The 13,477-nt window shown below is 40.4% G+C and overlaps 1 protein-coding gene across 1 annotated transcript in view; it reads right to left on the bottom strand.

Annotated features, from left to right (window-relative positions):
* myo3a (myosin IIIA) overlaps positions 1 to 13,477 on the bottom strand; it is a 64,264-nt gene that overhangs the window by 21,993 nt on the left and 28,794 nt on the right. Inside the window, exons 13-24 of the mRNA XM_010767617.1 lie at positions 13,220 to 13,303; positions 12,579 to 12,781; positions 11,235 to 11,333; positions 11,009 to 11,123; positions 10,099 to 10,225; positions 9,473 to 9,683; positions 8,656 to 8,803; positions 6,147 to 6,300; positions 5,682 to 5,770; positions 5,468 to 5,597; positions 4,909 to 4,991; positions 4,618 to 4,659 (exon numbers count right to left, since the gene is read on the bottom strand). Coding sequence (XP_010765919.1) covers positions 4,618 to 4,659; positions 4,909 to 4,991; positions 5,468 to 5,597; positions 5,682 to 5,770; positions 6,147 to 6,300; positions 8,656 to 8,803; positions 9,473 to 9,683; positions 10,099 to 10,225; positions 11,009 to 11,123; positions 11,235 to 11,333; positions 12,579 to 12,781; positions 13,220 to 13,303 — 1,485 coding nt within the window. The remainder of the gene's footprint in view (positions 1 to 4,617; positions 4,660 to 4,908; positions 4,992 to 5,467; positions 5,598 to 5,681; positions 5,771 to 6,146; positions 6,301 to 8,655; positions 8,804 to 9,472; positions 9,684 to 10,098; positions 10,226 to 11,008; positions 11,124 to 11,234; positions 11,334 to 12,578; positions 12,782 to 13,219; positions 13,304 to 13,477) is intronic.

Here is a 13,477-nt window from a genome sequence, read left to right as displayed (position 1 = left end):
AAAAAACCGAACACATTGGTAATCGGGTTAGGGTTGGGTTCACATTGGGGGTGTAAGAATTAGTGGTACTTAGCAGGAGGATCTCGTGGTAACACAAAGAAAAATTCGGGCCTTCTTATAGAAGGGGTCCCCTCCCCGCACCCTCACCGAGCGAGGAATAAAAGTGAAGATTTCATTGGTCTGTTTACCGCGAAAAAGGTGACCGTCGTCCGGAAAAAAAACCGAAAAAAGGTTGAGCCCATCAAGGACGAGTCCCGATGAAAAAGTTGGATTAAAGACCGGGAGTTTAGCTCCAAAGAAATGGCCAGGGTTTGCTCTCGGGCCGCGGCTCTCATAACGATTGACCTTCTACTGGCAACTTGGTGAGCCTGACCCGACCTTACAGTCTCTCCATTAGCGACCGTTCCCCCGAGTCTCGACTGTTGTTTTACTTGCTATAAACCTGGCACTAAATTCAACATTAATGTGCCACAACGTCTTACTCCGGGCTTCATAAGCCTGTGTGGGCATGACTAATGGGCCATCATTTTTTTCTGTACTTGAATACGAAACCTGGTTCAGACGTCTGTTCTGCCGTCAACCTTTTTGGAAAAAAATTTGTAACGCCACAAAAAAGACTTACCCCTCTAACCTAGCTAGTCCGATTGCAGAGCATAATATCATAAAGTGGCCAAAATCTGATCAGCTCATTTTCAGACAGGTTTTTATATAAATGGATCAGGACAAAAAATGGGCCAATCTTTTTTCCTGAAACTTTCAGAATCTCTTTACACAGAGGGGACACATATTTATGTACAAAATATATGAACAAGTGGATTTTGCATAATAGTTCCCCTTTAAATATGTGACATGTTCACACTTTAGCCCTACATTAGTATTAGGCAATTTTCCTTATTCTGTCCTTTAATGCTTGACTTAATAATAAAATCTCCCCTTCTCTCATGAGGTTATAAAAGTCTGTAAAGACAAACAGCATGCCATACATTATTGTGATATTTGAATAGCTTTTTGTCTGTTTTCTTTAGCAGGGAGATCCAGTGGACACGCCTTACCACCCGAGAGAAACCACCAACATGAGAACACAGACAGTGGCCTCCTACTTCAGGGTAAGATTTATGTCTTTATTCTCTGATTACTTTGCTCAAATTTGGTTTAAAATGTCTAAAACGTTCTCAGTGTTTCTCTTGTTACCAACTTTGTTGCATAAACCCAAGCCGCTTAAAAAGATGAATTCTTCGTGTACTTTTTCTAGTACTCTCTGATGGACCTGCTATCCAAGATGGTGGCAGGGCAGCCCCACTTTGTGCGCTGTATAAAGCCAAACAACGATCGCCAAGCCAATAAGTTTGACCGGGAGAAGGTTCTGGTTCAGCTGCGATACACTGGAGTTCTGGAGACTGCCAAGATCAGACGGCAGGGCTACTCTCACCGCATTGTGTTTGCTAACTTCATGAAGAGGTCAGCACTTAACAGAAGGATGTCGAGTAATAAATTAATGTTGCATCAAAAGGCGTTTACTTTCGTGTTCATCTGATCTCTCTGACTGTTACAGGTACTACATCTTGGCTTTCCATGCTGATGAGGAGCCGGCTGTGACTCAGGAATCATGCGCTGCAATACTGGAGAAGGCCAAGCTGGAAAACTGGGCAATGGGGAAGACTAAGGTTTGTAACTGTTTTGTTTGAAGGGAGCATCAACACAAGCTTCATTTTGCCCTCTCAAGTTAGTTTCAAATGACCTTATTTTAACCAAAAAGACAATTAGAGTCCGCTCAAAATGAGCAGCTGTACAATGATTTTTGCTAATATGCTTGTCATTGATGCACCGGATTAATTTGGATCTATTGAAGAGCACCATGGGCTAATCACAGTTACAAATCCCTGTTGCAACCTATGGTTTTGTTGTAATATGTTGTAATACAGGCTGGTAAAAGTGAGTGGGAGCATGCTTCCAGATCTGGCTTCAAGCCCCGATAGTCTCAATTTAAATGTCACTGAGCAAAACATTGAGGCCAACATTTACCAAAGATTACTGCAGATTTGTTTTGTACTTAAAAGGCCAAAGCAGAACCTAGTTCACTCACTCTGTGCAATGGCTTCCCAACAACACTCACATCAAAATAAAGCCTGTGTTCAGTGTTTCAGTGTTTCCCCTATATACAAATAGTGGCGGCGCAGCACCGCTGCTGAAATATGAGCGCCGCTGCTAGGGGGCGCCAGCCAGGTAACCAAAAAGAATATATAGTATTTGTTTTACTGGCATAGGCGACACAGGCGGTCGCCTAGGGCAACAGATCTGGGGGGCGCTGCGCTGGTAGCTCTGGGAGGGAAAAAACATTTTTGACCGTTGGCGCTCATCCAAATGTTCGGCCTTGATGTAACAACATTCATAATTAAGTAAATGTAACACCCTTTTCACCCCGGTTACACGTTTAATTTGCCCTGTACGGTGGGCGCTGTAAGTGATGAAAGTGGGGGATGTTGGCTTATCAGGCGCCCGCAGCTCACAGCCAAAGTGCGGGCGTGGTAGCGAGAGAGCGAGCAAGGGAGAGGGCGCACCGGTACCGGCGCTGTTGTTATTAGAATCTGGTGCTAGCTGCGCTAACGGATATAAGAAGTAGATGCTTCTACAACCAGGGTGGAGGAGAGCTCTCCTGTCAGACTGAGAGGCTCAGTGAGGTTAAGGACTCTCTGCGTGTTTAGAATAATTTTTGTCTAAGTTATCTGAGTGGGTCTAAAACGTTTTGACCACAAATGATGTAAACATATATTTCCAAGGCACTCCTTTATAATTATTAGGATAAATAAAAACAGGTTTGAAATCATTCCAATGTATACTATAGGACAGTAAACCAAAAATATCGTTTAAAGTTGGAGAGATACAAAAATATGCATACTGTAAATAAATAAATGTTAACTAGGTAAAATAAATAAGATATGAATGAACAACAAAAATAAAATAAGCTACATTTATTTGTTATTGGCTATGGTAGGTTATTGGTTATGTTCATATACTTATTTGATTATTAAAATGTAAACCGATCTTTTTCATATGGGTGTTTAGAGTTGTACCCCCTAGATCAGGTNCTGCAGTGACGTCATCTTCAATGCGAACCACAAAACCAAAACATCAGCCGTTAGCTGTTAGCACTCAGACTGTCTGTGTCATGGCGAATACAGTCACTGGTTTACCAGTGACTGTATTCGCCATGACACAGACAGTCTGAGTGCTAACAGCTAACGGCTGATGTTTTGGTTTTGTGGTTCGCATTGAAGATGACGTCACTGCAGTTTTACGCAGCGTCGCTTCGCCCGCCGAACAGCCAATCGCCTCGCCTACACTGCGTTACTATAGTTACTACCCCTGTTACTAAACTGTAATGGAAACGCAGGATAAAGTGAGCCTGGCCTAACCATACCATACTAAGCCGTGCTAGGTCCTGCAGTGGAAAAGCGCCAAAAGAATCAGAACTTTTGGAACAGGGCTGAAACAGAGGGGTTTATGGGATGCTACAATGCATGATCTGTTTGGTATTTCGAGCCAAACACTTCAGAGACATGTTTTGTATATATCTGAGACCTATAATGCATTGATGAAAAACAGTATAATAGGGGGCCTTTAACATTTAAACATGGGTCAAATCTTCAATAGAATTGTTGATATCAAATTGTTTTTATCTTCCTTTAAAAATTCACCAATCACCGTTTTTTCAGGGTTGAGCTTTAATTTCCGAGAAGGCTGCAAAAAGAGATGCATAAGATGGATAAATAAAATAAAAACAAGCGCCAAATCAAGTGTGCTTCTAATTAGCTACAAAAATACTAAAGCATTTGCTCTTGGGAAGACGACACAGGATGCTACATCTCTATAAAAAGACCGAAACTTATGAATTAACCGGCACAGTATTTCGTAACATTTGAACAAGCGCCACCTCATTATCAGTACTGTTACCCAGGGGGAAACTACTTTATAGTAAGCCATCAGCCTAATACTGTTTGCAGCATTTTGAGGTCTCATTGTGCCTCTTAAGAGCGGAGCCTTTGATGAGCTTTTTGTCTAACATATGCAGATGAATGGAAATAGATTCAAGAACTAATCAGACACACTTCATTTGAATGTAGCTACTATCAATTGCTTTTGGGCGAACAAGTATGTGTGTGTGTGTGTGTGTGTGTGTGTGTGTGTGTGTGTGTGTGTGTGTGTGTGTGTGTGTCTTGATTTTCCCATTGGCTATAAACTATTGATTATTGAATGATTTAAATGCTACATTTAAAGTTGCAATACTTGAAAAATGTGGATTCACTATGCCATTCATTTGACTTAAATACTCAGCATGAGTGCTTTGACACCCAAAGTGAAGCGTTAAACCCCAACAATATGGCTTGGAGCTACAAACAAACAATGTGGAAATGAATATAAAGGAAGGCTTCTACATTCTGAGGACTACATGAAGATGGGGAAGTGTCTACAGGTGGCACACACGCAACAGGATTTATGGGTGAGCAATTCAAAATACAAACCACTACAGTTGGGTATCTTTCTATAGTTTAGGAGATCTAAAGTTAGTAAAGGTGTCTGGACACACACAAAAACAAACTACCTAAATATGTTGATTACCTCACTGAAAGAAAAGGAATTGTATAAAGTAAGCACTCCCATCTTTTACAACAGAAATGCAGAGACAGAGAGGCAGGGAGAAAAGAAGACACAGAAGGTTAGAAAAGGAGACGCTATAATCAAAGTAAAAATAAGTTAAAAACATTCAAAAGACAAAAGGGGCTTGATTATAATTCAAAAGTAGTTTTGAGTTCTGGCAGTAAGAAGAGAAAAATAGATTGAACAACTTGTCAAGGTAAGGTCTTGATGAGGAAGATAGCACAGTAATAATGCGGATATTGCTGTTAGTACCTTGGCGAAGGTGATGGTGCGTGACGGGGTCCGCGGGCTGCGCATTGTGTTTATGCCTTTACCCTTGGTGTGGGCAAGGTTGCCTGTGGAATAAACAAATTGAGCATGAGAGTCAGTTGACAAAAACTGCCCTTAACCACCAGGCAAGGGTTGGATATACATTGAAGGATCATTCACAGTAAGAGGACGGCATATTCTTATCTGTCCGGATCAATTAGTGAGGTGAAACATGAGATGAGATAAATGGAGCAGATAGCAAAGGGGTCAGTAGTATTTCCGTTTAAGCGCGTTACTGTTGATTAAGAGTGAAACGCTCCAAACAACAGCTTTAAGACTACACTGAAAGAGAGACTATGTGATTCGATTCAGCTGGCAGCCTGCTCTGCCAAAAGAAACGTACTCTCAATGCCAACACAGTGTTTATGAAACAAAGCCTGGCGGATAAGAGAGGAAAGCCTTGATACAATAGGTAACAATATCCTGTTGTTTTATGTTAAGTATGTATTCAGTGCATACAAACTTCCTCCTTTTTTCTTTCCCTATCTCCTTTCCTCTTTACCTGTTTTGGTGAGCGGATGGGTGACAAGTTTGCGAGTGAGCTCATTTTCTGACGACCTCAGCAGCAGGATGATGTCGGCTGGTAACATGTCTCTGTTCTTGGCCAAGAAGCCTGCAGCGTTGTAAATCACCTTAGAATTTGAGAGGGAGAATAATGATGTAAAAACACATATTAATCAGCGTGCACACATATTATTAAATCAAATGTCAAGTACCTTTCCAGCGTAGTGGTGAATACCAAAGCCAAGGTCCACCCTCTTTGGTCTCCAGAAGCTTTTGGTCTTCAGGTTATCTTCAAATTTCTCTAAAATGTCAAATGAAATATAACATAGTTAACCCCACAACCACTCCCAATATGATGTCAGCATGATTTCACAAGTGTAGTATGCTTTACTATTATATTTACTTATCTAAAAGTGGTTTTATAACCTTCAGTATGAAATACTGCCTGTTGTCTTTGACAATGTGCTCAACTAAAAACTTCTGTTTCCTAAATTATATTTTTCCCAAAAGCCCCAAATGATGGCTGTTAAGTACTGAACATTACTAAGATATGAGAGATCAAATGACAACAAGTGTTACTGCGAAGTCCACATGTTCTGTGCAAATAAAGGTTGTATAGCCTACAGTGAATCCTTCCCAAAACAGATGGCCAAGAATCATGATCTGGAGACACTGACCTACGAGGGTCTGGTCAGTGGCCTGTGGGAAGCGACTCTCCTCATCCAGAAGGGAAAGCATCCCCATGGGCTTCTGCAGGAACAGGTCCAGGAGGGGCCTGTTGTCCTCATACTCGATCATCCGAGCGTCCACCTCCTCATTCAGGTACTCATCCTGGAAAGAAATGGTATATCTGGTTAAAGTCCTTTCTTTCTGTAAGACCATTATAACATAAGTATGGTGCAATGTTGTGTTTCAGATACAAAAATGATGGAAATTACTGTTTTTTTAAAAGCACATATTTTAAAAGTGCCTTTTTATTGAGTCTTTTTGTTTGTTTGTGGGTTCAACTTAAAGTCACACAAGGTTGGGACATGAAATCATTTGTAAAATGAATTTCTACTGTATATTGTAAATACATGTGTAATTGTGTCTTTTCAGAATGCCCTGCTAAAAGACGCGGATTCTGCCAGCGTCCAGCAGGACCACATGAAAAGCCTGAGGGGGTACATATTAAATAGACTCATTGGGGCACAATTACATACTTTTTTAGTCACTGTTTACTGTTGTGGTATTTTGTAAATAAACTTACTAAAAATCATCACGTCTCATAACTACTTTCTGACTGTTGTGGCAGATTAATTAACCCCCTTTCCTAAGGGGGGTCTGTGGGACATGTATTGCCTTACAGCCATGTTCACAATATAACATAGGTGTTTTTTGTCCCTGATGTTCAGGTAACCTTACCAAGCCATCGTAGAAAGAGCAAGAAGAGACACCCGGGTGTAAATAGCTACAGTGCTTAAGATAAGATGTGCATACATCCACCATAAGGGAATTACAATTTGACGCAGCAGCACAAGGGAATGAAATTATCAAAATGTCCATAAATACATTTTTTTATTTTTTATAAATACATTTACACCCGGGTGTAAATAGCATTGTTAGCTACGGACACCCGGGTGTAAAGAGCATTGTTAGCTACGGACACCCGGGTGTAAATAGTATTGTTAGCTACGGACACCCGGGTGTAAATAGTATTGTTAGCTACGGACGCCCGGGTGCAAATAGCATCTGCCAAAATTAAACTGGCATCGCTTTTCTAACTCGGCAGATTTTCCTATCATGCATTGTTAACAAAAGTAACAAAATAAGTTGTGTACATCCCCAACTGATTCAAATCCACTTGTCCATGCTTCATGTTAAGGCCAGCATTGTTTCCTGCTGACAAACATACAAACAAACCAAACAAAGAAAACATAACTTCCTTGGCCAAGGAAATAAAGAAACTCAAAACCCCAATACAAAAAAGAAACGAACATCTATCTTTTATTTGTAACCTGGATCACTGCTATTCATAACATAATTGAGCCTGAATTTGAGTGCTTTGTGGCAGGAGTAATAAAGGAAAAGCACAGATAGGTAGTATTGATTATGTATGTCCTGCACAGTTACAGTATATTGACAGACCAGCATTTTACAGTCAGATGCTGTCGGTCCTGTTCTGTGGTTTCATTTTTGTTTGTTTGCAAAGTTGACAAGCAATGCGTATTTTTTCAATACATTTTGTATTCTTAACAGCCATTTTCTGATCTTTTATTTTGTATTTTCTTTATGTCATGCTGATTGTTCAGCCTATAATGTACACATCTGAAGTCATTACCAAGCAAACAATAACAGAACAGAGTTGTCCCTTGGTTGCGGTATATTGTACTTGGTGACACACTCCCTTCCCCCCTTCAGATAAATCTGGCCCTGAGGGCAAACTGGGCTTAGGGCTGCAGTGTATATTAAGATAACACCTCAGGTTAACTGACTCAGAGCTCCTATGACTCACCAACATAACTGGAGACTTCTAGTCAGAGAAGAAAAGGACAAAATGTGAAAAATGACATCCAATCAGCGATCTTTTTCTTGCCTGACCTACCAACTGGGAAGTAAACGATCCACATGAGAAAATCTGTCATGCACACATGTGGATACTGTATGTAAACATTGAAATCTGCTCAATTGAAAATGAGAGAAGTTGCGTAATGCTTTTAATGTCATAGCCCAAGAATTCCCCCTATGCTTTGTCTATATGGTAGAAGTATAGGACAAATGTATTTCTGGGCCTGGTGCCAACAATACCCAGGAGTGAGATTAAGTCAAACGCTAACTGTCTTCAACTCCTAATTGACCCTCGTTGTAGATGATTTATAGCTCCTCTCCATGGGTGAGACCAAATCATTTAACATTAGCAAACCATTCTCTGCCCCCCCAAGGCAAAACACACCCACGAGCCGGCACAAAGGGAGAATCGCGATCCTCATTCTCCCGTAATAAAAGACAGCAGCATATTTTACCCCTCGCCATTTCTCGTAAAGCGCAGAGAGACAAATGGTGACATGTTATCACTATTAATATGGAAATGAGGTAGTACCAAGGTGAAAAATGCATAGAAAGTGCTTTCCAGGAAGGACTCAACCCTCAGAGAGCATTTGTTGAATTCAGTGACAGTTTTAGATGGATTCTGGGCCAAGCCTTTACCTGCTCCCAAGCAAATATGTGCTGGTTGAAGTAAAACTGGATCTGCTCGTTGGCGATGTTGATGCAGAGCTGCTCGAAAGAGTTCTTCTTAAAGTTCTCAAAGCCGAAGATGTCCAGTATGCCGATGTTCAAGCCCTTTTCATCATCTCTGGAGATGAGATGAATGAAAAGTTAATTCAATGTAATACTTTTTTTTACTTAAACATTAATGTGTTTAATAGATTTTGTGTCGAATTACAACTGCAGGTTGACAGAGCCCAAAACAATATATAGGTAAACATTATCAGTGGTCAGAAACAATGCCACTAATCACCACACAAAATCTGTTCCCTCATAACTTGTCAACACCAGAAGAGTTTTCTGCCTACTTTCAACCTAAAGCTTAAAAATAAAGCATACTTTATGGATGTCTTCTTTTCAAAGGCTGCATGTGTAAAATACATTTCATTCATAGTCTGAAAAATATTTTTATTTTAATATGAGCTGAATACTAATCTTAGCTTGCGATTGTGATTTAGAAGGACAATGCTAACATGCTAATGCATAGCTGCTATGTGGTGACATTATTGTTGCACTATGAGTGCATTAATATGTTGCTTATACACACTAACCACATGTACAGCTGCAGATAATGGGGATGCCATTCATTTGGCAGTTATTTGGTAATAAAACTAAGTAATTATCAAATCATAATTTATCCAGAGAGGATTCACATTTGTGCACACTATTTCCTCGATAAAAACGTTTCTAAGATGACCTCTTTCTGCTCTCATCTCAGGCAAACACACCACATCACACCTCCTGCTTGTGATCTCACCCTTGCTGGCAGTCGGGTCGCAGCAGTGCGTTGATGCGGTTGACTATCCAGCTGAAGAGGCGGCCGTACAGAGCCTTGCCCATGGCGTCTCTCACCTCCGCCGCCTTTTCCACCGTGTTGGGCCTGACGATGGTCTCTCCCCGGGCCACAACACAGTGGGAGGTCAGGGCTTCCTGGAGCTCATCAGAGCGGATACACAGCAGGGATGCCACTAAAAGACGCATTATAAAAGGAAGTTAAGTGTACATGTGTAACGTAGAATCACTACAAGTAATACATGCAGGCTGTGCAAAGGCCAACCTTGTACAAGTAACAAAGTACCTTTTTTTCTCGCTCACATTAAATAAAAAATAAAAATGTAGACGGCTTTGTAAATTATCAGTCAGAACAGATGTCTACATTTAGAAAATACATTACGGGAGGGAAACCATTTCCTATATGTTTGGTAATGATGCTTCTGTATTACTACAATTGCCTGTTTGAAATGATAGATGATTTAGTTCCAAACAAAGGTTTAATGAGAGAGGCGAAGGATGAAGGAGCGGAGTGGGGGTGTGTAGCAGAGGAAACTCAGACTAAAGTTTGGTTTGACATCTTCCTGCACCATGCCTCTCTATCCCTCTCACCATTCTCCAGGACAGAATTATTGGATATGTTGCTCTTGTCGGTTTGATGCTCCGTCGCAACCGGAGAAAACTCGATATCGCCTGAGTTGAGGATGGCGGCCAGAGTGCTGTAAACACTGCCCAGCTCCTGCAGAAGTGATACAACCCCAGAGTTATCTAGTGTTAGGTACCTATTACAACCTCATTCTGACATATCAGGATGGAAATGAGTCTATAAATGTCACATTCACAAAGTTATAGCACGTTAGCATTTTCTGAAGCGTGAATACAGTTGTATGTAGGTGTCAGGCAAGACCTATTTCTTAAATTCAGCTAGCTTGTATTTTTTTTAATGGACAGGTCTCAGAGAATACTAATGCATATTGGTATTTGAAATAAGAAATGTACTCTTTGTGCTCTTCTCTAGCCTCCATTCCTTTGTGCACCCTGCAGTTCTTAGCAAGGAAAACTTTTCTAATAATCGAACTCCTCAAAATAATGTTTCAAAATAAATAACCTTGCAGCAATGATCAAGTGCACTCTGTGATTTTATGCAAGACGAGATGTACTATCGGAGAGAAGGTTGTTACTCGAGTACGGCCTAGTGATTACAGGATAAGTACTATTGACGTGCAGTTCCCAGAGGCAATCAGTTCTTTGAGCCTCATTAGCCTTCACAATGCCAACAGCTAACTGCCTACATGTGCTTGTGGCTTCATGCTCCGTCACATGCCATATAGTAGACCTTAGGAACTACTAATAGTCCAGTTGTATTTTTTTAAGCACTCTCTGTATAGTATACATGCTTCCATGTTGTCTTCCATATACACAGGAGTGTGAGAGTGCTTCTGTATGAGTGTTGGAATCAAGGTCATGCTGTCAAACACCACTTTCAGCTTTTTGGCCAGTAATTGATGCAGTCGTTTTTTACCTCCAGGCTGAATCCAATGACTTTGAAACACTGCTCCACTGCATCAAACTGCTCCTTGTAGAAGATGTTGCTCACTATGTCAGGCCCTAATTTTATATGCTCGTTACACAGATACCTGCAGATAAAAAAAGAAACATCAAGATTGCGGCCTTAGTAAGCAGGAGGTTTGCAGTGAGAGTAGAAAATAACATTGTTTAAGAGGAGGGCTGAGGGATGTCAAACCCACTTAGGTGTTTTGCTGTCGGAGAGCCTGTAATGGGCTAGTTTCTTCCTGTCAGCCAGGCCGGCATAAATGTAGTAGAAGATGTGGAAGTTCCTCTCCCCTCTGTGGAAAACACAAACAGACAAAGCTTTGAAATGAAGGTCCTGAAAGCATTAGATATGTTATTTTAGCCTTTACTCTATTGACGAATATTACTCCTGTTTAGCAAAAAAGACAATGAAAGGCAAATACAGAACAGGCAAACAAAACTAAACACGTAGACAAGTCGTACCTCTGATAAGGCTGAAACGTTTTCAGATTTGATTTTAAAGAGGCATTTCACAGATTTTACGCATAATGATCAGTTCAGAAGTTTATTACTAGAAATGTAGTAAACGGTTACAAGACAAATCAGAAATATAACACAATACATTAATGAGTTAGCTTGCAGGCTCAAATGCATTGAAAGAGTTTTTACAGTGATCCTGAGAGCAGTATTTAATACATGAATGATTAACATTGCATACACTAGCTAGTGTACGACCATCTTTTTAGCCATGTTAGCTTAAGCCCAATAAGATCAAATCTCTGAATTAACTGATTGGTGAACAATTATGTATGGGAACATTTATAGTTATATTTTTCAGTTTTTGTTAAATAACCTTAAGTCAAGGGATTTCTCAGTAAGCAGCCAGTGAAAACATTTTTAAAAATATATATTTTTAGGGGCGATTGCCTTTAATCCAGAGATACCGTGTTGAAAGGAGAATGCATGCCTAAACTTTCTGCAGTTCGAAATTGAACCTGTGTACTTGGCAGGAGGGACTTATGGCAGCCACTTACTGTAGCAATAATTTGTTTTTTCCAACATGAATTCAGCTTGTTTGCCATTTTCTTTAAAAAATAGTATGCATAACAGGCTGAAGAAAAGTGTAGCTACACACAATGCTGGCAGCCAAATCAAACCCTCTGAACCGCGTGTCTCTCTTCTAATGAGATACTTGAGTCTGCCTTTGAAGCTCCGCTGCGGACACTTGCAAGACCACATTCTTTGATAAAGCAGGAAATAAGCTAGCCCCTCCACTTGACCTGTTCCGCTCCCCAGGCACACGATAAGAAGAAAAGATGGATTGACTGGAGTGCAGGTGGAAGGTAAATGCCACTGGTTTCAAACGGAGACGTAGAAGTAAAAAGAAGAGTAGACAAGCTATTACACACTGATACCTGATCAGCAAGCATACAAAGAACCTTCTTTGCCATGTTCTTTCAGAAAACATCCAGAGACACAATAACATTTATATAAATGTCAGAAAAGATTGCTTACATTACACAAAGACATCGACGGAATTGAAAATAAGTGATATTTACACTGCCTGGTGGATGACTCTGGATTTCTCCAGCAGGTACTCGGATATCTGCGCCCCGACCACTGTCCCTCCGCAGGTGAACTTCATCTCCAGGTACTTCCCAAAGCGGCTGGAGTTGTCATTGATGACGGTGCAGGCGTTTCCAAAAGCTTCCACCAGGCTGTTGACCAGCAGGATCTTCTCCTGAAGTGTCCGATTATTGGCCTGAATAAAACAGGATTCCTCATAAGTAACTGGGAAGTCAATACGGTGGAATATATAATGCTATAATCAAGCAATGTGCCTTTATCTTCATGTTATTTCTCTCATAAATGGAACTGCCATTGCTTATTTCATTTCTCTATTTAGAAAAGGGTGAATTGAAAGGGAACTCTCTTTTCAACTTGGAAGAAAATCATGAATGGCATCCCTTAGAACTTGCTTGAAGTCTTACACTCATATTAAGAGTGTGTTAGTTAGAGTAGGTGGAGGTTCTTTTTTTAGTACCAAATGGTCGCATTACTTTGGGTAATTGATGCCCTGCTGCTCAGAAACTCATTCATACAAACGGCCTATCCTTTAGATGGTTTCTAATTGATTTCATTTCATGAATAATCCCTTTTGGGAATGACGTTAATGTTATTGACAGTATTTAGTACTCACCTTTCCAAGAACTGTTAGCTGCTGTACCAACAGATGCGCACCCTCTGTTTTCCCAGCTCCACTTTCCCCACTGATCACAACACACTGTGTACAGAGTCAGAGAACAACTGTTCAAATATGTCTAAGCTCTAACTGACATTCAAAGTGAAAGATTTTATAATAAATATAACCCAAAAGATGATACTCATATTCATCAGACTTTAACTATTCATACTAATTCTACCGCTGTTACTTTATCACTATTAAAAATGATATATT

The sequence above is a fragment of the Notothenia coriiceps genome, unplaced genomic scaffold (genome assembly GCF_000735185.1).
Source record: "Notothenia coriiceps isolate Sejong01 unplaced genomic scaffold, NC01 NC01_scaffold00004486, whole genome shotgun sequence".
In the NCBI taxonomy this organism is placed as follows: Eukaryota; Metazoa; Chordata; class Actinopteri; order Perciformes; family Nototheniidae; genus Notothenia; species Notothenia coriiceps.
The sequence above is the reverse complement of the archived record's forward strand: the minus strand, read 5'-3'. Positions and strand labels throughout refer to the sequence as shown.